Consider the following 27,645-nt stretch of genomic DNA (forward strand, 5'->3'; position numbering starts at 1 on the left):
TAAGAATTTTAGACTCTCTATCAAATACTTTAACACAAGTCAGCAATTCCACTTTTTTTTAAATGCACTAAATGCCACAATTAAAATGTATCCATGATGCCAATAATCCAACAACATATATTTTTTTAGGTTTTCTATCCTTTCGCTTGATGCGGCTCTCTGGGTTGAGGAGTGATTTGCATTTGAAAAGGAGATTATGTTCTACAAAAATCTTAATAACGTGATCTCCTTTAGTCTTAGATAAATGAAACAATCTACTGTATGTGTTGACATTGGCTCCTTCATTCAGGAGTAATTTCATCTTCTTCTCTTCGACCAGCAGGAGGCGCCAAAGTCAAATGAAGAGATGTGATACATGATGCCTTTAATGTTTCTGGTTTTGTATCGGTTACACTCTGGTGTGTGTGTGTGTGTGTGTGTGTGTGTGTGTGTGTGTGTGTGTGTGTGTGTGTGTGTGTGTGTCAGAGTGCCCAGCCGGTGTGTTCGGTCTCGGCTGTCGCCACCGCTGTCAGTGTGACAACAAGGCGCTGTGCGACCATGTGAGCGGTGCTTGTACCTGCCAGGTGGGATGGACAGGAATGTTCTGTGAAAAGCGTAAGAGAAGCACTTTGACCAAAAGTCTGATTTCGTCCTGGAGCCACTGTGTGTTCCGCCTTCGGTGAATGAATGTTCCTGCTCTCAACGGGAACCTGTACCTGTGTGTGTGTCCCAGCGTGTCCTCAGGGTTTCTTCGGCCTGGACTGCCAGGAGAAGTGTGTGTGTCTAAACGGCGGGAGCTGTGACCACGTCAGCGGCGTCTGCTCCTGCCCCGCCGGCTGGATCGGCTCCTTCTGCAACCTGAGTGAGTGGCAGCTGCGCCGGGGCGACCGGCAGGTGAAGGCCGGGCGGCATCACAGGCCCAGACTGTTTGTGTCGGGATGCTGCGACAGAAGCGTCCCGATACACCGACTGACAGCAGAACAAAGCCAAGCTCGGTTTCAGGGCGATTTTTTTTCGGGGAAAGCCCGGCCAGGCTGCGCATGAGAAAGTACAAACCCGTCGTTCCCCATGCTGAAACCTGTGTTACTCACCCCGGACCCTGGAATTCCCACTTTTGATCATCAGAGTTCATCAGGAGGTGATGATATTGTTTGTCTGTCTCCTTGGCAGCGTGCCCGGCGGGTTCCTTTGGGGAAGGATGTAACCAAACCTGCAGCTGCCGGAACGGCGGCATCTGCCACCCGGCCAGCGGGCAGTGTGTGTGCACGCCGGGCTGGACCGGACCCAACTGTACCGAGGGTGAGTTCACACGTCACAGAGCAGCGATCAGCAGGTAAAGAAGAGGTCACAGGATGGCTTTTTCCTCCCAGGATGCCCCGCTGGGTTCTATGGGGCGGACTGTCGGCAGCGCTGCTTGTGCCAGAACGGCGCCGCCTGCAACCAGACCAACGGAAGGTGTGCGTGTGCCAGTGGGTGGACGGGCGCCGCCTGCGAACTGGGTAAGAGTCACATGTTGGGCCAGTGAGAGTCTCTGATTGTTAAAACCAAAGATGAGATGGATGAGAAAAACCTTTGATTCTTTACAGCGTGAAAACTTTCATAACGACACGCCAAACTAACGGAATTAATTTCCCCAAACTGTCCAAAAGCATGTGATCAAGGTTAATTTATGACTCTGGGATCTCCTGTTGGTGTGAGTGAGAGTGTGTGTCTGAGTATGTTTGTACTGTGAACGGCGTTCAGTCGTACGGAGATGGAATCAGCTCCAGGCCTCAAGAAGTGTTTATAGAAAATAGATGCAGGAGACTGTTTTTAGCAGAATCCTGCAGTTGAACCATGCAGATGTTGGCCACGGAGAAATGATGACACCTGAACCCTGAAGCAAACATTCCAAACACTTTGCCTCAGGAAATTCATCACTTTTACTTCAGTTTGCCGTCTTAGCTCATGGCTTGTTTACCACCACAGTGGAGTCTCAGCTCCTTCCTCATCTTCTCCAGCCTCCCTCTGTGGCTGTTACAACCTCTCCCCATGGAGCTTCAAACCTGGAGTCCCGTCCCTGGAAGGTCTTCGCCCTCCAGACTCTGCGGCCCTTCCCTCTGACTGCCAGCCTCATCTTCAGCCCACTGATGGATTGATGGATATGACTGAAGCCAGACTGCATTCTGTGTTGTTCACTTTCTTTCCTCCGGTTCTGATGTTCACACAGAGTGCGCCGTGGGTCGATTCGGGGCCGACTGCCGGCGGCAGTGTGAATGTGAGAACGGCGGCCAGTGCGACCGGCAGAACGGACGCTGCAGCTGCGGCGCCGGCTGGATCGGAGAGCGCTGCGAGAAAGGTGAGTCACCGCCATTGCACGTCTGCGTGTTCGTGTCGGTCATACCCTGATCTCCTGGTTCCTGTGCTCAGCCTGCGACGCCGGCCTGTTCGGTGGCGGCTGTGAGGAGCGGTGTCGGTGCGCTCACGGCGCCTCATGTCACCACGTCACCGGGGAGTGTCTGTGTCCGCCAGGCTGGAGAGGGACGCTCTGTGACAGAGGTACAAACATGCACAACTTTCACTCCCGCAGCATCGGGTTCGTCTTGTTTTTAATGATTAGATTATTGGATTATTATGTGGCAGGTTGGGTTAAAAACCATAAACTGAAATCTAGTTCTTATGAAAGCTGCAGCCAAGTTTAATATCAAATCAAACAACTTCAAAACTGATGTCCTGATTTTTTCTTAAAGAAAATCTTCTGATTACCTGAAATATCTAATGAAAGTTTTTCACCTTCCTATGGGCCGTTTAGCCTTGTAGTACAGGTTTACACCACAAGATGGTGTATTGAGTCACTCAAAGTCGCAGCAGGAGGAAAAGTTAACGCACAAGAACAAACACAGAAAATGTTTTTTTTTTTTTTATTATATTATATATGGAAAGATTTCTGGTCTTTCTGGTTTTTATTAAAAGTTGTTGAATGAATTAAGTTTCTTCCTGAGAGGAGAGGGTCCGACAGAGCAGTGAGGAAAAAGCATCAATGGGAATTTGTAGTTACTGAGGGATCAAAGTGGGATTTGAAAAGTGTAATCCATTGGAGGTGCAGTGGATTTACTGAGCTGTGAGGCATGAAGAGGGATGTGCAGCGGCGAAGGCCTGATGTTGCTGTGTCTGTCCTCCAGCCTGCCTGCCGGGTTCTTATGGTCCTGGCTGCGTCCGGCGCTGCAGCTGCGCACCGGGAACGTCCTGCCACCACGTCTCCGGAGAGTGCGGCTGTCCTCCCGGATTCACAGGAAACGGCTGCGAGCAGAGTGAGTCCAACGTCCGTCTGCCAAACCCACGAAATCACTCTGAAACCCCAGCGGCTCATTCATGCGGCGATAAAAGAGGCAATCATAGCGTTTCAGAGAGGAGGAGAAATTAAAAAAGCGAGTGAATCGTTCCTTCTCTTAGTGTGTCTTCCAGGAACTTTTGGCCAAAACTGTAACCAGGTCTGCCAGTGCTCTCAGACGAACCAGCTCTGCCACCCGGTGTCCGGATCGTGTTACTGCGCCCCGGGTTTCCACGGCCCCGAGTGTGACAGAGGTGAGCCCCAGCAGGGAGTCGATGGGTAGAAGTGACCTGCAGATGTCATGTGACCGCTGCTCGTTTGTTTGTTTGCCAGTGTGCAGAGCGGGACGCTACGGCCCGAACTGTGAGAGAGAGTGTCAGTGTGCCAACGGAGGGACGTGTGATCCGTCCACCGGCGCCTGCCAGTGTCCTGCAGGCTTCATCGGACCGCGCTGCAACATCAGTGAGCCCGTCTCCGTCTTCTAGAACCTTCGACACCTGAGTGGCAGTGTGCACTAATGTGTGTGTGTGTGTGTGTGTCTCGGTGGCCGCAGCGTGTCCGGCCGGGCGTTATGGCGCCGACTGCTCCCGGGTGGCGCTGTGTGGAGACGGAGCCCAGAATGACCCGGTCACCGGGGGCTGCGTGTGCGCGGCGGGACGGCGAGGAGCGGACTGCGGTCAGGGTGAGCGCTCATCAAACCACGGGTCAGATTCTGTCGGTGACCTGCAGCTTTCCTGGACACTGTGATGGATCCACAATACAAGTTTTTTTTAAAATTTTTATTAGACTTCTCAGGAATAAAAGGAATTTTTCTCCTGAATAAAGACGAAACAATCAGTAATGAAAACTGTTTATAGACAAAACACTGGTTTTATATTTGATTTGGTCTAAAATAGTTTATCTTCTTTACTTTTTCCTTTAAACACTAAACACAAAATAACATTTCCTTTAAGTTTTATCAAGCAGTATTATGAACATATACATTTCTGTAAAGCTGTCTGACACGCACACACGCACACACACACACACACACACACACACACACACACACACACACACACACACACACACACACACACACACACACACACACACACACACACACACACACACACACACACGCACCCACACTACTCACTAAACGACAATAAATTCAGTCGTCCCAACATAATTTCCCCAAGTTTATTAATTCCCGTCATTATCAAATGGGTCAATAATACAAGTTTTATTTTTATTTTTTATTAAATAAAAATTTTCATAAATATAATTTGTATAAATATCAAATATTTAACTTTTTGTGAATTCTCTTAAAATCTAAAAATGTTCTATAAAGAAGTGCACTTTTTTTTTTAACTAAAGCATAAATCTACTTAGTTTTGGACGTGAAAAGAGAAACTCGGCGTCTTTAGCGGCTGTTTTGTTGCTCTGCGTTGATTTAATGTGTGTCGGTCCTCAGGCTGTCCTCCGGGCTGGACCGGACCCGACTGCGCCCGGCGCTGCCGCTGCAGCAACGGAGGAGTTTGTGACGCCGCCACCGGCGGCTGTAGCTGTGGTCTGGGCTGGACCGGCACATACTGCGACACGGGTGACCACACACACACACACACACACACACACACACACACACACACACACACACACACACACACACACACACACACACACTCGTCACCACGACTACACTGAACAGAATCCGTGTCCGGAGCCTGAATGTTTGTGTTTCTGTGGCTCCGCCCCCTCAGAGTGTCCTGCAGGACGATTCGGAGCAAACTGCCAGCTGACCTGTAAATGTCAAAACAACGGCACCTGTGACCGAGTGGCGGGGGCGTGTCAGTGTGGCGCCGGATTCTACGGACATCTGTGTGAACTCGGTGAGAAACCAACACACACACACACACACACACACACACACACACACACACACACACACACACACACACACACACACACACACACACACACACACACACACACACACTACGTTAGGATTTGGTACAAAGAACAACAGATTCCCAGGCGCCAGTCGTTCCCGAGTCGCTGGATGAAAGGAAGAATCAATAACAGTCAAAAGTATAATAGCAGGAATGTTCAGGTGAATATAAAAACTCTGGATCCCTAAAAAAGTTCTTCAACATTTCAAATTTTTATTCATTTATTTTTTTAAATGACTTTATAGTGATTAATGGTGCTCGTTAGGTTTCTGCTCTTCTTGTCCTGCAGGTTTAGTGTTTTTTCTTCTTGAATTCGAGCTTCTTTAAAGTCATTCAATCTGTGCAGCCAGTGTTTATTAGACCCGTCGATCTGGATCGACCGGAGCTCCTTGACTTCAGGGGAATATCGTTATTATCGTCTCATCAGTTCTGTGAATTGGGGTAATTGTTTGTTTTGCTGAAGCTTCACGCTTCTCCACATGTTTGAGGCTCAGAGGAAAAGTGACTGTTTAACGACGGAGAGCAAATTCTCTGTTTTCTGTGAGAAGATGATTTCAGATGATCAAAAATTCTGAGGATTATCTGACTTTTATTCTGTTATTTGTTCCAATCTGCAGTTTAATATCAACTTTTGCTGCTTGATTAAACAAACAATGTTAAATGTTCCCATCATGAAACACAGAAATGTCTGAGAAGCATCATTTCGTGAACCGTGTTGATTTTCACTGTTTGTGTTTGAAACGTCTGATTGTGTTTGTCCCTTATGATTGTTTGCCCCCCCCCCCCCCCCCCCCCCCCCCCAGCCTGCCCCCCCGGTCTGCACGGCCCCCTGTGTCAGCTGCAGTGTGACTGTATGAGCGGCGCCACCTGTCACCCCGAGTCGGGCGTCTGCATCTGCCCCCCGGGGCGCCATGGAGCCCGGTGCCACCGAGGTCAGCCCAACCTCTCTCTCTCGCTCTACCTCTCCCTCTTGCTCTAACTCTCTCTCTCGCTCTACCTCTCTCTCTTGCTCTACCTCTCTCTCTCGCTCTACCTCTCTCTCCCTCTTGCTCTAACTCTCTCTACCTCGCTCTCTCTCTCTTCTGCTCTCTCTCTCTCTCTTGCTCTAACTCTCTACCTCACTCTCTCGCTCTAACTCTCTACCGCTCTCTCTACCTCTCTCTCGCTTTCTCTCGCTTGTTCTAACTCTTTATCTCTCTCTCTCTACCTCTATACCTCTCTCTCTCTCTTGCTCTAACTCTCTACCTCGCTCTCTCTCTCTACCTCTCTCTCTCTCTCTAGCTTGCTCTCTCTCTTGCTCTAACTCTCTACCTCACTCTCTCGCTCTAACTCTCCACCGCTCTCTCTACCTCTCTCTCGCTCTCTCTCTTGTTCTAACTCTTTATCTCTCTCTCTCTACCTCTCTCACTCTACCTCTCTCTCTCACTCTACCGCTCTCTACCTCTCTCTCTCTCTCTCGCTCTTTCTCTCTTGTTCTAACTCTTTACCTCTCTCTCTCTCTACTTCTCTCTCGCTCTCTATCTCTCTCTCTCACTCTACCTCTCTCTCTCTCTCTCTCTCTCTCACTCTACCTCTCTCTCCCTCTCTACCTCCCCCGCAGTGTGTGATCCGGGCCGGTTCGGCGACGGCTGCCTGAAGATGTGCGACTGCGAGGGCGAGACGCCGTGCGACCCGGCGACCGGCCGATGCCTCTGCCGCTCGGGGAGGACGGGACCCCGATGTGACCTCGGTGACCTTGAGCTTCGTCCTCGCAGAGACACGACGTCACAACACAAACGTCCCTGATCACTTCTGCCCCCAGAGGGTTTCTGAAGACATTCAGTTTAACTTAACCAGAAGGAGGAAGAACTCCCAGTAACTTTAACACAAAACATCTGCCTCCGTCCTGCATGATGCCGTCCAGCTCAACAGCGCGTCATGACAACACGCCACATGCGGACGGACGGACGTTTATTAGATCAAATAATGAATCTTCATCAAAAGATGGAGCCCAGCAGCCGTTAGCATCACTTCCTCCTCCTGCTCACACATCTAACCTCCCACATACGTCCAGTCGCTCTGTGAGATTTCAATGTTTTTTACTGGAGTGTGTCGTTGTGCCGTCAGACTGCAGGCTGAACCGCTTCGGGCCCGACTGCTCCGAGACGTGTCGCTGTGAGAACGGAGCGCAGTGCGACCGCCACAACGGACGCTGCAGATGCAGGAGCAGCTGGATCGGACCGTCCTGCCAGGAAGGTACAGAGCACGCACACACACACACACACACACACACACACACACACACACACACACACACACACACACACACACACACACACACACACACAGTCGTCGGGCATCCCTGCAGGCCGAGCCGCGGGGACACGTTTGCTGACTCGGGGAAAATAAGAGTGAGTAAGTGCAGTTGTTGCTGACGGGGGGCAGGAGAGTGTGTGTGGGGCAAAACTACAGCAGCTGCACTTTTATTTCTTTCTCTCTGATCAAACCGGAGTGGTGTGTGTGTGTGTGTGTGTGTGTGTGTGTGTGTGTGTGTGTGTGTGTGTGTGTGTGTGTGTGTTCAGGTGGATCTCCTAGCCTCGCCTCCGGCAGCAGCAGAGACTCGCAGCACAGCAACTCGTTATAGCGGCTCGACTCGGCGGCACGAGGAGCCACAAAGATCCAGAAAGACTCTCTGACGAGAGGCGCAGCTCCACACTGGAGGCCGAGCTGGACCAGACTTTAATTCTGCTTCCCGTTTCCTCTGAACTGCGAGCGGCGGCGTGACGGGACTTCATGAAACCCGTTTCCTCCAGGACGAGGATTTGATTTCAGAGGACTGAGCTTCAGGGAGCAGCGTTCAGCCACTGAACTGTCACTACAGTGTGTTTGCTCTTTCTTGTAATGTATGGTACTGTATATAAAATCATTTTCTAAAAGAAAACATTATTGATCATAACAAAACCTCTTCAGTATGACAGCAGTTTTTTCAATTCAAACTTTATGGTTTCAGGTTCAACTCTGCTTTATACCGAGAGTGAAGCAAGTTTTCTGTTCATCTGCTGGAATTTAAAGGGTCTTATTATGTAAAATCCACTTCCTAAAGGTTCTCCAGCAGTACTAATCGTCTCCATACCTGGACTGACGTCCCAGAAGTGAAGACAGTCTGTCCTCTCTGTCCCTGGCTTGTTTCAGGTTTTAAAAAGTGTGTTGCTCCAACCAGCCAATCAGAAATCAAACCCTATATAGTGTCATCGGGGGTTCAGCCAATCCCAGTCAAGGTAGGCTCCTCCCTTCCTCATTACATTTCAGTGGAAGGTTTTTGAAGCTGATTCCAGTTGTGAACATAATTAAAGTGTCAAATCAAACTATAAATTAACTCCTTCTATTCTTCACTATTTGGCTCTGAGGAAGTGTAAAGTCGTGCGGCTGAAAAAGGTTTACACAAAGAGTTCAGTATAAACGTGATGTTATTTGTGCAGCAAGAATCAAAGAAGGAAACACACAGGTTTAGTTTATCATTCTTATTTTTATCGTTATTTCATTTTCACTGAAGATCGAAGCTGTACATCCGGTCTAAAGTTCAGATTCAAGCACAGTGCAGATAGCAACGCCTGCAGAAAGAAAACAAGAAAAAGAAAAGAAAAGAAAAAAAGGCAGAGGTGATCACAACCAGAAATATATACAAAGGTCAGAGTATGTACAGGAGTACAGGAGTACAGGAGACGTCGTCTTCAGTCCAGAACACACAGAAAAAAAAAACCAACCTCCAATCGTCTACCGATCAATACAATACTGATACTGCAGCATGATGGAATCTAACAAACCAAAAAAACTTTAAATTCTCTCGACTGCATTAAAGGCTAAAACATAAAAAATATATTCTCTGTAGGACCTTCGGTAAAATAAGCTGTTTCACATCTGAGCTCCTCCAAACCAGAACCAAACCAGAACCTCTTAAAGCCACAAACTCCTCAGACGCAGGCAAGTCGCGGGAAGAAACTCCGGGAGAAACGAAGGTTGGAAAACGGCGGCGCCGAGTCTGACCCGAGGAAACCAACGTCTGCTGATCTGTGCAGGTTGAATGTTTGTAATCAGGATACACTGATCGTTTCCTCGGGACAGAGCGGCGGCGGCGGCGGTTTGGTTTAATGTTTCACTGAACTTTGTTTGTTTGTTTTCTTCTCCTGAAGTCTCAGACTTGCTCTGCGTTTCCCTGCAGATGAAAACATGAGGACACAGAAACTCAACGAACGGCTTTTTGATCCTCGTGCTTTTTTTTTTTCTTTTCTTTTCTTCTTTTCACGAGGAAAACGGAGCCAGTTTTTATTTACTCAGACGGACGAGACACAGCAAATCAAACCTCTACAGGGGTCAACTGATACAGCAGGCTGGAAGCGTGGGAGTCTTTTAGTTACCCCACCTCCACACACACACACACACACACACACACACACACACACACACGCACACGCACACGCACACACACACACACACACGATCAATACAGCAGAAACAACTTGGCTGTTAGAAATCACTGTGATCACATTATTTCCTCACATCATCATTCGCTTCTTCTTCTTTGTTTTTTCTGCCGGTTGACCAGCCGTTAGTGAGACTAGTTATCTACAGGTGTTAGTTAAGCTGAGAAGCGTCACCCTGCCGGTGAGGAGGGTCCATGCTGAGAGGGGGCGTCACATGCTTTTCCACTTGTGCTTTGGTCACAGTGAGAGAGCACCGGGGGGGGGGGGGGGGGGGGTGAATAAACGCGTTCCAGGTGGGCCTGAAACGAACCTTACCGATTCCTAAAGCTCTTAGCTGGACTACGCATTCGGTATACGGAGGAATACTTCCTCAACTAGTATTACAGCTGGGTGGATATACTCTGGAGTAACGTCTGTACTTTATAGGTAGACGACAAGCTGGGCAGCACATGCGTCCAGGTGAAACACTGGAGTGGTGGCGTTTAGTGATGAGGGCGATGACGAAGATCTTTGGCTCAGCCCCCCCCCCCCCCGAAAAGAGAACAACCCAGGGTTAGTACCAACACAAATACAAACACGGCTGGCGATGACCTCTTGACCTCTGAGACCACCTGCTGCGTTCCCTGAGCTGCTGCCGCTCTGCACGAAACCAGAGGGGGGGGGGGGGGGGGATGCCTGGCCACATCATGAAGCCCAGAGCGAGCACAGTGTGAAGCATTTGTAAATAAGACCAAAAAAAAAAAAAAAAACTGGAACAGAACTGGAAGTTTCCGGGAGCGGCTCCCCGGAGAACACAGTGAAGCGTTTTGATTGTAGTTCGTGCTTCGGGGGGGGGGGGGGGGGGGGGGGGGGGATCAATCACATCACGCCCCCCCGCCCTTCCTCGGGGCTGCAAGTGATGAAGACGCAGTCGAAGGATGACGAGGAATCTTTAGTGCAATGGCTGTGAGATCAGTCGAACCCCCCCCCCCCGCCCCCACATCTCTAAAGTGCTGATGGTTCGAGCCCCTCCCCACAGCGACCCCGGGGGGGCGGGGCTTGTGTCGTGGACAAAACAAACTAGTTTTGCGAAGAACCAGGAGGAAGCGCAGCACGCCGGGGTGTGAGGCGAACGGACGCGTGGCGACATGGCGACGGTTCTTGTGCAACAGCAGCTCTGGATTCACACGGTGTCGACCGATTCTTCCTCTTCAGGGCAAAAACCAAAATAACTAAACTGAAAAATAAAGTTAAGGAGAAATCTGGCTGCCAAGCAAGCGTGTGCTTATTATTTTTATAAAGGTATTTTTCTCTATGGTTTTAAAATACGTTCAGCTGAATTGAATGTGTAACTGATTTTAAGTATGAGCGCATTTCCATAACCTCTCTCTCTCTCTCTCTCTCTCTCTCTCTCTCTCTCCATCCATCCATCCATCTTTCCTTCTCCATGGAGGTGACTCTATATTTTTTCCCCCCCTTCTCTTATCTTCTTGCCCCTGTACCTCTGAGTGAGGAGCCCTGCGTGGCCCGTGGTGTGGCCAGACTCATGCGCCAGGGTCTCACTCAGTAAAAGCTCAAGCAAACAGAGGATCAGGCAAAGGTGGAGGCGCCGGTGCCGCGGGCCGGGGCAGCCCTGCCGGGCGGGGCCACGCCACGCCGCACCACGCGTTAGGAGCGGTAGTCCTTTTTACTGTATGGCTTGTTCCCCAGGATGCTGTCCACCTCGTGTGTGATGGACGACGACAGCTTGGGAAGAACCTGCGAGACGAGAGGGGGAACGTCAGAACGCCACCGGGGAAAGAAACGGAAACTTCGTTTTGTTCTTCATGAGTTCAGCTTTTAAGTAAAAAATAATAATAAAATACATATCTAACATGTCAAGTGAAAACGCATAAACAGTAACATTATGAAAACAGTGAACACTGAACATGATGTCATTTTCTTTTTGGGACACTAGTGGGTGCTGTTGGTTTTTCTTTTGAATCCACACTCGCACACACACACACACACACACACACACGCACACACACACGTGCAGCAGAGAACATGAACACTGAGAGAACACGGACATTCTAGTGGACAGACCACCAAGTTGGATTGTTATTACGGTGACTGTCAAAATAAAAGTACCAAGTTCCAGGAGAGTATAGACTGGAAGTCATGACTCTGGAGGAAACACTTCTGATTGTCTCTACTGAGCATGTGCAGAACAACTAGTTGCTGCACATGTGCAGTAGCAGCGTTTTCCCGGTTTTCAAAAAGTTCCATACAAACCTCGTTTCACCGTCTCTCTTGCTGTAAAAACATTTTCTCTCTGAAGTCACTGTTTTGGGGGTTTTTCTCTGTGAAGCTGCTGCGAGGAGATAAAAACTAAATATAAACTAAACTGAATCCAGTCAGACAAGAAATCCTCTCATCTCACTCTAAATCCAGACCAAGAAACTCCTGGCGAGAAGACGACGCACTCTTTGACGACATTATGGAATCCCGAGAGAAGCTCTCACGCGAGGGACTGCGTCTATTTCAGGGCCTCTGATGTAAAATCCTGGCGAAAGGGGAAGCTGAGCTGCGGCGCCTCGGGAAATGTGAGCGTAGCATTTCAGAAGTTAAATATCAAACGCACGGCGGCGGCAGGAGGGGACGTGCGGCGTGCACACGAAGGTGGAAGCATCAGGAAGAAGTTGCTCTTTACACACAATGTGAGGCAGAGAAGCCATCACACACACTGCGTCTTAATGTGTGTGTGTGTGTGTGTGTGTGTGGGGGGGGGGGGGGGGGGGTCGTCTCCAAACCCCCCCCGGCAGCCGATTCGCCGCTGACCTTATTAACTGGGTACAGTAGAGCAGCCGAGCGTGCAGCGGCGAGCTGCCCGGGAGGCCGGGCGCCACGAGAGGGGTCAGGTCACGTGTAGAGACACACACACGCACACACACACACACACACACACACACACACACGCACACACCCACACACTCACCTGTATCGCTCCGATGTTCTCCATCAGCTGGTCGGTGTTGGACGCACCTAAAAGGACAGAGCTCACGCCCTCGTTCCGTAGGCACCACGCTGCAGGAGACCAGCAAACAGCAATGACACACACACACACCACTCTAAACACACACACACCACTCTAAACACACAAACACCACTCTAAACACACACACACACACACACACACACTGATTCAGCCACAAACACACAATCTGAGTCTTATTTAAAGCGATAATCCCGCCGCCGCTACAGGATCCTGATCAAACGGAGCCACAGATGAGATATGATGTTACAACACACACACACACACACACACACACACACACACACACACACACACACACACACACACACACACACACACACACACACACACACACACACACACACACACACACACAGAGAGTAAACAAACAACAGAGTCCTGCGTTCACATTCCAGATGGAAACACGTGGAGATCTCGGCGGCCTGCTGCGAGGCGCCACGTCGGCTCCAGTTATCATATTTAATGTCGAGTCACTCATGAATGAACATGCAGGCGAGCAGCTGCATCTTGATTTCCTGGGATAATTTCTCTCCGCTTGTTTAATCTGGAATCACGGCGCGGAGCCTCCCGGTGTGACGTTTCTATACTCGCTAAAGGGGAAAACGGCGACTTCAGATCTTAGTTTGTTCTCATTTAAACTCGTGATGTCATCGGACTTAATCTGCAGGGTTTAAACTTCACGCTTTAGAAACACCTCACAGGAAGATTCCTCCTCCTCTGTGGAGTTTGCATGTTCTCCCTGTGCTCGGATCTCCTGGGATTAGGTTAGTTGCTGGTCAAAGGGAGGCTGCTGAAACACAAAGTACCTCAAACTAAACTTTAGTAGGAAGAGATTATTATCTGGATTTCATTATGTGTTGTCTTAAAGTGTTTCCACTGAAATAATCTGGAAGAAGATTCATTAAATGGCGACTGGGTGAAGTTACTTCCTGGAAGGACGAGGCGGGTTCAGGAAACGTCTTGTAATCAGTTCCAAAGCAAATTATGAGGAAAGTCATTTTAATCACATTTAAATCGGTCTTCAATTCTAAATAATCTGTAATGAGGCGAGATTACTGAATCTGTGTGTTTGATATGTGATGGAAAACATTAAGATACGTGGAGGCTGGTGGTTTTTATATTTGTAAATGTTTTACTAAGTGAGATCAGTTCATATTTGATAATCTGACTCTGCTCTTTGTTGTCTGTTTATATTTCTGCTTCATCCTGTGAGCATTGTAATTTACCTAAATGTGGAATGAGTGAAGGATTATCCTGTTATGGATTGACCTTTAACATTTCACCCTGAACCTGAAAAAACCCAAAAACAAACTCAGGGTATTTGGAGACAAATGTCATTCTATGATCTGTTGAAACAGACACAACTGAAACATAAAGCAGAGCGCTCCAGTACAGCTCGCATTGTGACGCTTGTTCCATATTATTGATTGTTTAGAAGAAATGATCTCAAATATAAACTCGTCATCCTCCAACATGAAGAAACAACGTTTTGTCCTGATTTCCAGTTTGATTAGGTTCAACGTGTCCGACGGAGCAATTCGAAAATAACGTTTTAACGGAATTTGTTCAATCTGTTGTGATTCAATCCTGATCTTCTTTCCCGTCTCGCTGTGAGATCCGTTCTGTGACGCAAACGAACAAAATCAAACTAAAACAATATTAAAAAGTGTGTCAACGCTGCAACAAACCACCTCGGGAGGAGAAAACCTCCACCTCTCTCGGCGAGTCGCTGATATTTGTTCCTGCAGCTGGAAGCAGATTACGGCCGAAACAACAGACGACATTATGACGGCACATAAATCTGTGCTTTGGTTTGTGAAAATGTCCGGACAGTTTCTGCTCAGGCTGTTTGGTTCCAGATCTGTGAACCCTGACGGCGGCGGCGGCGGCGGCGGCGGCGGCAGCAGCAGCAGCAGCTCGGCGTTATATCGTTTTCATTCGGTGATCTAGAGACTACGTGGAGCTCATAAATCTCTGCGCCTCCTTCAGCAGCGCTGAGAGGATTTATGGTAATTGGGAGAGTTGAGGGTTTCCACTAATGGGCCGTGAAACTTAATCTATGACACCGTTATTACCGGGCGGGTGAGGAATCGGCGGCGAGGTGCAGGATTTATGCTCCGCCTCCCGAGCGTCTTTGGGGTGAACTCACTTTCAGGCCCGAGTCTGAATGGAAGGCCGAGGTGGACTCGAGTCACGAGCCGGATGCTCTGCTGAAAACGTGTAACCTGCTCCAACACGACTTCACACAGAAACGTGACGGGAGGGACTCAGACTTTCTTTCGCCTTTCTCTGTTGTGAGTCTCAGGAGCTCCCTCTAGTGGTGGTCGTGAATTTTTAAAATGACCAGTGACATTGATTAGACAAATCGTAAACATTTATGGCTCTTATGGTCGGGCTGCGCCGAGTTTCTATGAATGAAACCTCGTTAAGATATATTACCAATAAACTGCATAATTAATCTGTTAAACTGATGCTGTTTGTTCAGGGTTGGTCGTGGTGATCTTAGTCAGTGGACCAATCCCATGATGCTTTGCTCCGTGACGTCTCGAGCTGGTAAGTTTAGTCTGTGATTGGTCCAATCAGGATTTGTCTTTTTTGTTCATTATTTTGTTATTAATTATGGAAATGAAAGCAGAAATTTCTCCCCTAGAAAGTTTTTCTATTCATATTTTGATTTCTAATTCACAGGATGCACGACAGCCTCGACATTATAGATCTTGTCTGTACATATATTCTGTTCATTCATAACTTTTGTAAGATGCCTGAAGTCTGAATAAATGATACGCTGCTGTACAGAAGTCTGTGCTCTACTGTAGTTTGGATTTTATAAATATGATATGAAGCTGTTTGAGTTATTTTGATTAAAAAAATTACGCAGAATCAGAAAAAAAGAGTCAACAAGGACGGACAGTACGTCTCTAATTTTAAACATGATCCATGAGATGTTTTTTTTTCTTTTAACTTTGAAATAAACACATATTTGACTCTGATATTTGGGTCAAAGGTGATTCTAATAACGCTGCCGTCAAACAATGTTTGTAGAACAGATTATGAGTATTTTAACCTTTTTGTCTTGGTTGCATCTTTTATTCCTACGGAAGGAGAAAAGCGTGAATATTTTCCATGTAAGAATCTGAGGGTCTCCAGTTTGTGAACTACAGGACTTAAAACACACACACACACACACTCACACACACACACACACACACACACACACACACACACACACACACACACACACACACACACACACACACACACACACACACACACACACACACACACACACACACACACACACACACGCACACATGCGCAGCAGACGGCTGCAGAGCGGCGTTGACCTCGGCAGAGGGACGGACAGACAGACAGAAAGAGAGAGAGCGGCAGAGTGTATCTGCGTACCGATGGCGAGTTGGGGCAGAGTGCAGCCCAGCCGCTCCGCGATTGCCTGCAGCTCTTTCAACTTCGCCTGCTGACGCCGGCCCTCCTCGCTCAAGATCTTGTCCTTCAACCACTGGTAGCCCTGTCGAAAACACAGCACACCTGCTCAAAAACACGGCTCTGGTCACACCGCCGCCGCCGCCGCCGGGCGGCTGGCGTGTCACCAGGGCCTGTTTTTAAACACGTGACTCTGTCTCCTGCTGCCTACGACTCCAGATCCTCCAAATACTCCAACTTCACTGCATTAAGTCAACATTACCCAGTTACAGACGTACGTCAACACGAACCGGGGGAGTGGGGGGTGGTGGGGTAGGGGGTGGGGGGTGGGGGTGGTGGGGTGGGAGGGTAGTATCCAGGACGCCATTAGTGACACTGAGCCAAAATACCACAAACATCCACAGGCAACACAGAGCCAAACAGGACGCAGCACGATCCACAGAACGGCACCAAGGTCACGTGACAACACCGAGAAGGAGACTAGAGGGGGTCTGACCACACGCACGCACGCACACGCACACACACACACACACACACACAACATGCCACTCCACCACAGAGGACACAACACTGCCACTGCACACACTACAATATTAATAATAATATTTGTTAAATTGAGGCTGAAATAATCGAAGAGAGTCTTCACATAAATAAAAATATGTTGGTTTTTTTGGTCACTAATTCATGAATCGTTGTTTCGGTTGTGGAGTGTTCGGGCTGCAGGTCAGTATTTGAGAAACACTGGCCAGCATTTTCTGACAATATTAGGATCAAACAGTTCATAGATTACTTATTGAAACAATCAGATATAACCTTTAATAAAATTAATCAGTATTTGTGGGCCTATTTGACCACAAAACCTTCATTTTTTAAAGTTCAGATTTATTCCTGCCTCCCATGCTTGATGTGGTTAAATATCACTGAATTAACTCCTGTTCTTTTTCATACCTGTTCAATTAAAACGATCTTTGTGTGTCTGTTCAACACAAAAGTGAAAAATAAGCTCGCAGGATTAAAACACTCATCGACTAATTTAACCATTTAGTTTCGTCTCTCTGTGTCGCTACCTCGTAGCATCTGATGGAAAGCAGCTTGTGAGCATGTGACCTCACTGTTATTGTTCTGTGTGTGTGTGTGTGTGTGTGCTCATGTGCGTGCACTAAAATGCGTTAAGCTGACACCAGCTGACAGACAGCGAGGAGGTGCGCGGTGCGTGGCGTCAACACGGCAGTGAAAACACACGGGTGTGCAGCGGGAGGCGAGCACAGAGCTTACAGAACCTGAAAGAAACAAACACACCAGGTCAACACAACAACCGGCAGCCAGAAGGGAAACACACAGCGGTGACACACACACACACACACACACACACACACACACACACACACACACACACACACACACACACACACACACACACACACACACACACACACACACACACACACACACACACACACACACACACACACACACACACACACACACACACACACACACACACACACACACACACACACACACACACACACACACACACACACACACACACACACGACCAGAGTGGGATGGACACGGACAAACACAGCCAGCTCCCTCTACCTTCAGAGACGCCCGGGAGTAGGGAGGAACCCTGCCGTCGTATTTCCCTGAGATGATCCCGCAGGCCAGAGGAGACCACGTCATGGCCCCCACACCTGAGGACAGAGACGTGTCGCCGTATGATCAGAAGCAGCACAGACAGGAAGACGCCCGCGGCCTCGTTTGGAACAAAAAAAATAAAACAGCACGAGAAACGGAAGCGGTGAAATGAGGTCTCGGGTCAGTCTTACGTTCTGTTCAACAGTAGAGACGTTTGCTTGCGGCTCCGTCTCCCATGTGGTGGAGCGGTTAGGATTCCTGGTGTGGGAACACTCCTCTAAGAAATCCCCCCGGGGATTAATAAAGTATTTCTGATTCTGAGAAACGAGCAGTCGCCTCAAAACCACGCCGTCAGGGTGAGTTTGTAAAAAACACCCATAATGCAACAGCAATTTTCTCTCTCAGCATTTTGCAGCAGAAGGTTTCATTAAAATTGCCTTCATGCTGTCGTCTGGTTTTGTGGAAATAGAGACGTTTTCATCACTCGACAAAGAAAAAGTTTAAAGTTTAAATTTCACGGTTATTATGGCACTACTTTCCTGGTTCGATCCACTGGAGATGAAATTGGGCTGTTGGTGGCCCCTGGACTGAAATATGTTTGACAGCACTGTTGGAGATTACCAGGAGTTCTGCACTTAGATTTCTGTTGAATAAAGAAACGCCGTGTCCAGGATGAACTTTGTTCTTGTCTCCACCTCCCTGAGAAAATGAACAAATGTCTCTGATCTTGAAGACGGTTCGGAGTGAAAATAGAAGACTGGGTCATATTGCATGTTGTTATTCTGGCATTTTTCACACCGACTCCCTTCGTTTTCACTTCCTGTAAAACGACGTTGAATATCTGATGACTCATCTCGCACTGATGTCAGATGTCTGCCGTGTTGGGGGTCTGATCAAACTGACACACAGAGCTCTGATTGGCTGCTGTCCACATTAATACGAAGTATGTAAAAAAAAGAAATAACTAGAACGAATGCAGCATACAAGTTCCTCTCCAAACTAATGTGTGAATTGTGAAGAGTGTGTGTGGATGTGAAAACGCATGACTGCCCACCGATCTTATGGAAGAGCTCAGGTAGCTGCACCTCCACCTTCTCCCTCTGGAACATGTGGTACTCCGCCTGCTCACAGATGGGAGGAATCTGGTTGAATTGTCGTGCCACTGAGTACGCCTCCTGGAGGAAAAACATGGAGTGAACACGATTAGGCTTACATAACGCTGCACGTTTCTTTGGGAGTGGTGATCTGCGAGCTGAGCACAAACAGGAAGTGAGTCTCACCATGATCTCCATTGGGCTCCAGCGGGACGTTCCCCAGTACATGGCCATGCCCTGGTTGATGACGTGGGTCATCGCTCGAACCGTTTCTGACAAAAAACACAAAACACCAGGAAGTGAGAAAGAGTATGTGAGTCTACTGTACGGCTCTGCTTTCCCGTTTCCCCTCATAAAAGACATATTTGTTCCCATTTGCACTGTAAATTGTCGGGGCCGCTCACGAGGGAAGTGGAAAAGCTGATTATGTTAATCACAACAGTGAGTGATTCGTTCTGATGGGATGACATCTATTCATAACCAGGCACATTTGAATGACAGTAATGTGAGGATGTACACGAATCTGTCGTTTTTCACGATCAACAAACAACAAAACAGAAAACGCAGTGAGATAAATTCCACGTGACGGCCATATTTGCACCACTGTAAGTCGGTAATCGCACACAAAGCTCGTGCAGCAGATCACCGTTTGTTTTCCCAGCGTGTTGTAATTTCCTTCAAACTATGCAGTGATTCTCATGATTAATGTCACCTTCCTGCCAGCGAGCTGATATTTCTAATGTGGACACATCAGCTAGGAATTTCATTAGGAGCCTCATCTGACATCAGCCGGCCGTAATTTCTGTCCCTCTATTGGTCAAAGTGACAGAATGCTTTGATTTGGCTGCTCACAGAAACATCAGACATGTTTGATAAAGATCCGTGTCTCGGCCGAGAGCAGGAGGACGAGGCGGTGATGAAAACAACTCCATCCATCTATTCACCAGCTGATGGGCCGCCTCCCACCGTCGTGTTTCTTCTGAGGTTCACCTCCTCTTTACCCCGTTCAGCCACTGCCGCAGTAAAATACACTGGAGGGCTGTAGATGTGAAGACGTATCACTCAAAGTGATCCGTGTGAACTGCGTCCGATCGTTAAAGGGCAGACGAGCAAAAGAATCATTTCGACTTCCACATCAGACTCAGAGCGGCGAGCGGCGAGAGGCGAGGGGGGCCGGAGCCGGCGACGCAGCGGCAACCCAGGGTGGGAAGACGACCTCTGACCCGACTCCAACCCGCAGAGCATCTGTGAACCGGGAGCCGACGCCAGCGTGAGGCCAGCTGAGCCCCGCTCTGCCATCTGAAGGCCTCCTGCATCGGTCTCTCTGCTCATTCTGACTGTGGAGGTGGGAAGCACCAGGACAACACGCAGCGTTTAAAAATAGATATTTCAGTTACAAGAGGCTCCTATATCCCAGTCTTCACGTTGAGGTAGTCATAGAGACAGAGAGCAGCCTTTTGTTTTAGGTGCAGTATGACAAACCACGAAGACAACGCGATGCGAAGGCGATAAATCGAAAGCAGGTGTTACAGAAAACAAGAGCGGTTTACCTTCCATGGGCGTATTCGGGTCCGGTCTGTTTGCAAAAACCACGTCCACGTAGTCTAACTGCAGTCGTTCTAAAGAGGCCTTCAAACCTGCAAACAAACGCCACAGTTAGACTGAGGGAAGTTAGTCGTTGGTCCCGTCCCGCCTCCACGGCGAGCTGGGATCGGCGCTGGATGAATCGATACGGAAGACGTATGGATCTGAATGAACTCAGCCCAGAAGTGAGACTAAAGGGTATTTTCGGTTCCCAGCTGACCTGATTATACCCAATACTGACTCCAACATCCTCCAGAGAGGGAGGATGCCAATTATAAAAATGCAGCTTTGATTCCCTTTAACCCCAAGCAGCTAATTATGAAGCATTTTGTTGTCGTGGCGTCAGTTCAATACAACTACGGCGCCTTACAGTGAGCTGTTGCATAACAATAAAGATTAGAACTGAAGTGGAACCTGATTTCAACTGTATTTAAATAGTTCATTACATTTATGAGAGTATTGTGAGTTTCTGTAATTGGTTCAACCAAAAAAAGTTTCCTGGTGACTCAATAACCTCGACAGGGAGAGAGTCAATTAAGAAAATGCAGCTTTGATTTCCTTTGACCCGGAGCAGCTAATTAAAAAGCACATTTATTGTTACGCCGTCGACTTTTAATCCAGTTACACACGTCGCTGCAGCTCACCTTCTATAATGTGTTTTCGGGATAACCCTCTTTCAGTCTCCGCTCTGCGGAAAGAAAAATAAACAAAAAAAACAATAAATATGACCTTCTATTACCAACAATTATTGAGAGTATGAGCAGAAGAGCGACAGAAACAGGAGCTGACAGCAGATCCGTTCGGATGACAAACGATCCCATTAAAAGGAGCATCCGCATCAAACAAGTGGAGAAAAATGACACAGGAGGATAGTTTTTCATTTGGGCACACCAGCCGAGTCGGAGAGGTTCAGACTTACTTTCCACCCCAGAAGATCTTTGTTGTTATCACCAGACTAGAACGTCTGAAAATGGAAAGTGAAAGCACATCTGTTAGCAACCAGGTGAAGTACAGCAGGAAATAAATAAATTAAAGGTGATTTGTGCAGTCCGCCCTACGCTCCGGCCTCCTCTCTGATCACATTACAAGTGTACGAGCTGTGATGGGGAGATCGGACTCATCCTCTGGGGGGGGGGGGGGCATACATCTCGATCTCATTCAGACCCACAATACAAGCAGCGGCGCCAAACTGAGTCAGTGAGGCGAATGACTTGTAAGAGTATAGCCCCATCTGATAAAAACTGCACCCATACAAATGCAGATCGCGTCACCGGCAAAGTAGAAGACAAGACACTAGAAGTCCATCCATTATTCAGCGTCTTTGAGGAGGGACACAGGAGTGTGTGGGCTCGGCATTAATCTTTCATCCCCCCCTTACTGTTCCAGTTCACAAAACACAACCTCCCCGATACGCGTGAGGAGCGAGATGCTACCAGATAAGACAGGCTGGGACGGAAATTAAAAGACACCCAACTCAATCAAAGTGTGTCTCATACCTCCATCCTTTCTTCTTTATGATGTTCCCCAGCACCACCTCTGCCCTGCGAAGCAGACGGGAGAGAGAAGCATGATTAAATGCAGGCGCTCCTGAAGCGATAAGAGTGTTTACAGCTGGAGGATTGGATTTTGAATTAAAGCGGCAGCACGCGGACTGTATAATGCATAAGGAAGCTTTTACGGAGACGAGCACCTGTTTGGGACTGGTAGGTTAGAATTGGCTGGCCGGTCGGAGCCAGCGGGGCCCAGCTGTCCTGAGGAGCAGCCACTCTGTCGGTCATTAGCAGCCACGGGGGTGCTAATGACCGACATTACGTCTAACATGGGGCTCATTACGGCCGAGCAGAACCTGTCAGTAGGATGTCTCTCCGGTCCTCTGACAAACAATGAGACGCGTCTTTGTGGCCGTTTCTCCACAAGATGCATTCAGACACGAAAAAAGCAACAACTTTTGGCTCCAAATCCTCCATAAATGCAGCCAGCTGCTGTAATTGAAACCATTTGTCAGAAGAAATCCCATTTTTGTAGTGAAGCCTGAAAAGAGCGTGAAAAACTGCCCTGACCATGATTCAGGAAACCCACTGCAGCTCCTGACTGTGTGTCTGTACCGACACACGCTGACCGGGCGCAGTGACAGTCTGACATGTGGTAATCACACCGCCGCGCAAATTATTAGGTGCTTAAACTATTAACCGACAGCGGGACGGAGGCGTTTGACTGGCGCCAAATTCATTCTGCAGCAGGACAAACCTTTAAAGCTGTAAAGAAAAACCTCGGAGGCCTGAACTCCGCCGCAGGAGGCCTGAACACACTCACCAGGCTGACCTCTGTGACCGTGTGAAAGTAAGGGAGGGGAGAAATTCTTAATCATTTCATTAAAAGTATTTTAGGAACTGGATTTACTTTAAGTTTATTGGCGACAAAGTAACATGGTGGGAAAAAAACGCTTTAGCGCAACTTCTAATGTGTTTTTGGGGCATATTACTCTAGTGCTCTGGTGGTGGCGCCGCTGCGCTGTTCTGTTTCTGGTATTCTGTGCTATTTGCTGCTTGAATTTCTCTCGTATCTCGTATCGACCCATCTCTACATGTAACGTTACTATAGTTGCAGACTATATATGTTGAATTGGCAGATATCTCAAAAGCATCACTAAACCACACATGACTTCTGATCCCACCAAGCTTTGAAAAATCAGAATTCAACTAAACCAAACTGCAGCTTGGCTCCAGACACACGATGTGCGGCTTCGTCGGGAGTCTCTACTTTTAAGAAAATCTCCCAAACTTAAAGTTCAGATCAGTTTCTAGTGAAGCTGCTATAGGTTTAGACTGCTGGGAGATCGACAGCGAGACTCTTTCCTTTCTTTCTTTCTTTCTTTCTAACCCCAACTGAACGAGCAGAACGTCTCCACCTCTCAACCCGATTTATTTCCATCAACAAGTCACCGAGGTGGAACAGTCCTGTAATTTACACTAATAGGATCGGATCAATTTCTGACCTGTTTCAGAAAAGGTCACTCGTGCTTTCATATCTTCCAGATTCGATTAATAAAACCTAACAGGTAATATCAGTTTAAACTAAGGATCTTGCTCATTTTTTCTTCTCCTGTTGAATTCGTTTTGTTCGCTGCTCATCCAAGACAAACACAATAAAATATTTACGAGCCTCCTCCTCCCTCCCGTTGAGTCAAGCAGGAGCTCCGGCGCCAGTCGGGGGTTTCAGACCCGCATCCTTTTTCAAACTGTGTGGACTGAATGAAGCGCTCCTCTGGGAGTGATGCCATGCGTGTTTATGTGCGGTAGTGTCAGCCTCTAGGCTACATATGTGAGCGTCTCTGGCTGCACGCTCGTCCGGGCGCAGCCCGTCTGACCAGTGAATAATTGCATTGAACAAACATAAGGTGCAAAGCGCCTCCAGCAGGGTGACTTTTCTTCATACGTTCATTAATTAAGTCTTCATTCCAGCGGCGAGTCGACGGCGTCTTAAAGAAGAAACCACATTATGTCGCGGCATTATTCATGGGTTTATGACCACTTTGGGATTTGTCAGTAATTGTGCCACAGATTTTTAAATTTTCTTTTTAAACTGGTTTTTAAAATGTTTACCATGTTTCTAGCGGAAAACCAAAGAAACAATTGTCATATGCTCTCGCACCATGTGTGTTGGCTGATAACAGAAGCTCCATGGGATAATCAGGACATGTTTGTTTACACAATTAAGACATATTTATTAGTATTTCTCAGGAACGGTAGGCTGCATATCGTTACTCGTGTGCCAGTCGAGTGGAACAATCAATGTTTAAATAATCACATGTGTTTGGATGTTTCGTTCTGAGGCTGTTGTTGCAGCAAACTGTTTGTAGACCTTGTTTATTTGTCCACGCTGGCGACGCCGACGCTTACAGCAGCCACCGGCAGCCACGGGCAGCCCCTCTCCTTCTCCTGACTGATTAAAGAGCCGGACCCCCAACATGAAAGCTTTTCTGTGCAAACCGTGGGGTTTGTTGGTACGAGTGTCTCACATAAGCTCTGGCGGCTGCTCTGTGGCGGAAGCTGTCAGGATTAACACCTGAGTAGCGCACGCCGGGCCGCGTGACGCATGTGGAGAAGCGTCCTTCCTGTGAAGCGGCGATCGAAGACGGAGCAGGTTAACACGTCCGTCGGTCGTCAACTTTGCGCTCGTCGTTTCCCTGACCCTATTTCTACCCCGTCCGACGTAAAGCAAGACAAACAGACTGTTGAAAAACTTAACGGAGAAAAAAAAAGCACACAGTGAGGATGTGCATCGGACGACAGCTGCTCCGGCTTCAGATGAGAAATCAGGACAACTGCTGCGACCTCCTGCTCCTTTCTCCTCTGTTGTGTCGTCGTTTGATTTTTGAAGCTTCTCCCAAACAGAACGCAAAAACTCCACTGTTCTTGGGAGGATTAAAAAAAAAAAAAAAAGGACTTGGTGCTGTTAATCAGAGATACTGTCTGCACAGGATAATCCTGTAGATTATTTCAAAGCACCCAAGTTACTACAAAGCCAGATTAATCCAGACAGAATGTAAACCGTCACCACATCCAGTGAGAAGGCGGCACGCGGCGGCTGTGCGGGGTTCAAATACCCACGCTGCCTCACCCGTGTAAATTTAGACCACGAAACATCTGAGGCTTCAAACAAGCTTGTGGCGCGATGTTGATGAAAGGGACGGCGGAGATTTCAGGTCCACGTTCACGAGGAGAAAGTCATTAATCTCCTGTGCCTGCTCCTGGTTCTTCCTCACGCCTTCCTAGAAACAAATTCACAGGAAATCTGTGAACGTGACGAGTCGCTTAGTGGAGATAAGCGCTGACCGGAGCCAATTCTCCGGATGGATGCTTTCAAATCATCGTTCAAGAGGATCGAGGGAAGGAGAGGAGATAATTACAAGTGCCAGTCAAATCTGGAAGGTTTAATTTATGTTTGCGTCATATATTAATTTGACAAAAGCTGCTCCTCGCGGCTGCTAATGTCATCGTGAATTTTTCATCCCTTCAGTGAAGACATTCAGGCCACGTTTCATTTACACTGTGACTTCTTTTTTCTCACATTAACACGACCGGTTTTTGTCATCTGCAACATTTCTAATCATGTTTTCGTTGGTTTTTTTAGTTATTTTTCAGAGACCAGACGAAAAATGTGCATTTAAAAAGCTGCGTTCAGCAGCAGAAGAAACCCAGCAGTTAAAAGGAATGAACGAAAACGGATTAGTAGTGTATCGCTGCTTCGAGCTGCTCACGAGAAACTCTCTCCACCTTCCGATGTAATTACACACAACGGCCGAAAGCTTTTTCCATATTTAACTGAAACTTTTTGAAAACTACAGAAGCACTTGAGGAGCACAGCCCTCTGCAGGCAATACTCAACTTTACTGCAGTGTGAAATACTGCAAATGAATATTACAACAGCATATTGCTGGATCTATTTCCAAAACTATTTAGGATTTAAAATGTGCTGAATTGAGCTGAAGTCCATTAAAGCTGATTGGTAGGGTGATGGATGAGGCCACGCAGGGTTAATATACCAACAATTAGGCTCAATCAGTGCTGGATTAAAGAAGGTTAGGGCAACATTTTGGGCATTTAATTCAGAGGATTTAATGAGTTTAATAGTCTTGGCAAAAAGGATCGCTCACACGACGCTGCACAGGAACAAACTTTGCAATAAAAGTACAAAAACGTGTCAAATCAAAGATTCTTCATAACGTGTGAAGTATCGCACGCTTTACGTGTCGTCCTCTTAGTAAACAGTACTTGTCATTTAACCCGTCGCCAAAGTTTGCACACATGAAATTTGTGTGTTTGTCCACCTACAAAATGCTTTTAACTGGAGCTCTATAAAAAATAAAACTGAATTTAACTGAGTGTTTCCACTGAAAGGAAGTGTTTACTTGAAAAGCTAAACTGTTTCAACACATTTTCTGGAGGACAGTTGACAAAACGAGATAAATCAAACGGCACAGTGATCAGATTTCTCCTCCAAGTCCGGACGCAGTGACGGGGAAGTGACTTTCTCTCTAATACCTCAAAGATGTGACTTTGCATCTCCGGGGCTCAGACTAACGCCTGGCGCCGGCAGTCCACTCGCACCTAATCTCTACTCGCTGTCCACATAATGAATCCCATGTCAGCAGCGCGGTGATGTTCGGTGTTATTGTTGACGGATAAGTGACCTGCGGTACAGGAGAAACTCACTTCCCAGCAGCGTAGACCTCCGCTGTGTCAAACAGATTGATGCCATTTTCATAGGCCAGAGTCATCAGCTGCTCTGCCATCTGTTGAGAAAGCAGGGGGGGAGGAAGAGAGAGAGGGGACGGGCTGGGGTGAGACCACTGACGTGAGGTGTTAGGACTTTTCAATTATTAAAACTGCTTTCAAAAGGACTCAGGCAGGCTGCGGTGGCTTTAACCTTTATTCACTGGCTGTTGACTCTCTCTGGCAGCTTGCTCTGACTACAGGTAAAAATAGGCTTGTTGAGCAACTTAGGATCTGAGAGATCATGCGGAGGGTTTCCATTCCTCAGCTTTGACTGATGGAAGATGGCAAAATCCATCTGCTCTCACCTCATCTGTTATCTGTCCACCGAACGTCACCCACGTGCCTGCAGAGGACGACAGGAAGGTGGAGTTAAGATACACAAAAAAAAAAAAAGGTAATTTTGTGTTCTGCAATCAGAGTTTAGCGAAATACGAAACGTTAAAAACGGTTATGGTTAAATCTAATGATTTGTTGGGTTTCTCTGTTAAAAGCATCTAGAAATGACTGTCTTGTATGTGGTGCAATATGAATAAAGTTGAGTTGAACATGAACTGGATTGAAGAAAAGACAGCAGCTCAGCAGATATTCTGAATGTTTTCAACGACAACTAAATAACAAACTCAGTTAAACTTTACTAACTTCTGCTTTTAGTTTCCAGATTCTAGATAGTGAAAATTTAAGCCACTTTAAAGTTTTCCGCCTCTGTAAAAACTTGACATTAACAAGGTGCCATGATTCAGTCATTCTTGATCAAATGTGAGCAATTTCAAATTTAATCTAAGAAGAAATATATATGTGACATTTTAATGGTGGACAAATTTTACATGTTTATTTTATGACTTAATACACCGTTCAGGTACATGGCGTCATTTTAACTCACGACCACATGCAGCTCAATTTAAACTCGTGAG

At 47.5% G+C, this 27,645-nt stretch overlaps 2 protein-coding genes across 5 annotated transcripts in view; one reads left to right on the forward strand and one right to left on the reverse strand.

The window, feature by feature from the left end:
• Nucleotides 1-10,304, forward strand: part of megf6b (multiple EGF-like-domains 6b) — a 30,448-nt gene extending 20,144 nt beyond the window's left edge. Inside the window, exons 19-34 of the mRNA XM_080461087.1 lie at nt 466-594; nt 713-841; nt 1,150-1,278; nt 1,350-1,478; nt 2,189-2,317; nt 2,389-2,517; nt 3,141-3,269; nt 3,412-3,543; nt 3,623-3,751; nt 3,843-3,971; nt 4,746-4,874; nt 5,032-5,160; nt 6,024-6,152; nt 6,821-6,949; nt 7,327-7,455; nt 7,782-10,304. Of these exons, the coding sequence (XP_080317213.1) occupies nt 466-594; nt 713-841; nt 1,150-1,278; nt 1,350-1,478; nt 2,189-2,317; nt 2,389-2,517; nt 3,141-3,269; nt 3,412-3,543; nt 3,623-3,751; nt 3,843-3,971; nt 4,746-4,874; nt 5,032-5,160; nt 6,024-6,152; nt 6,821-6,949; nt 7,327-7,455; nt 7,782-7,843 (2,000 nt within the window). The 3' untranslated portion in view covers nt 7,844-10,304. The remainder of the gene's footprint in view (nt 1-465; nt 595-712; nt 842-1,149; nt 1,279-1,349; nt 1,479-2,188; nt 2,318-2,388; nt 2,518-3,140; nt 3,270-3,411; nt 3,544-3,622; nt 3,752-3,842; nt 3,972-4,745; nt 4,875-5,031; nt 5,161-6,023; nt 6,153-6,820; nt 6,950-7,326; nt 7,456-7,781) is intronic.
• A 227-nt stretch (nt 10,305-10,531) lies between these two features.
• Nucleotides 10,532-27,645, reverse strand: part of kcnab2a (potassium voltage-gated channel subfamily A regulatory beta subunit 2a) — a gene marked incomplete at its 5' end in the record, with an annotated part of 103,558 nt that continues 86,444 nt past the window's right edge. For all 4 annotated transcript variants that reach the window (XM_080461836.1, XM_080461835.1, XM_080461833.1 and 1 more), the window contains 12 exons: nt 10,532-11,417; nt 12,637-12,725; nt 16,102-16,222; nt 17,740-17,834; nt 18,833-18,953; nt 19,059-19,144; nt 20,423-20,509; nt 21,101-21,144; nt 21,376-21,420; nt 21,953-21,997; nt 26,672-26,751; nt 27,040-27,077. In XM_080461836.1, coding sequence (XP_080317962.1) covers nt 11,328-11,417; nt 12,637-12,725; nt 16,102-16,222; nt 17,740-17,834; nt 18,833-18,953; nt 19,059-19,144; nt 20,423-20,509; nt 21,101-21,144; nt 21,376-21,420; nt 21,953-21,997; nt 26,672-26,751; nt 27,040-27,077 — 941 coding nt within the window. In that variant the 3' untranslated portion in view covers nt 10,532-11,327. The remainder of the gene's footprint in view (nt 11,418-12,636; nt 12,726-16,101; nt 16,223-17,739; nt 17,835-18,832; nt 18,954-19,058; nt 19,145-20,422; nt 20,510-21,100; nt 21,145-21,375; nt 21,421-21,952; nt 21,998-26,671; nt 26,752-27,039; nt 27,078-27,645) is intronic.

Source organism: Lipophrys pholis (genome assembly GCF_963383615.2).
Source record: "Lipophrys pholis genome assembly, chromosome: 4".
NCBI classification, from domain to species: domain Eukaryota; kingdom Metazoa; phylum Chordata; class Actinopteri; order Blenniiformes; family Blenniidae; genus Lipophrys; species Lipophrys pholis.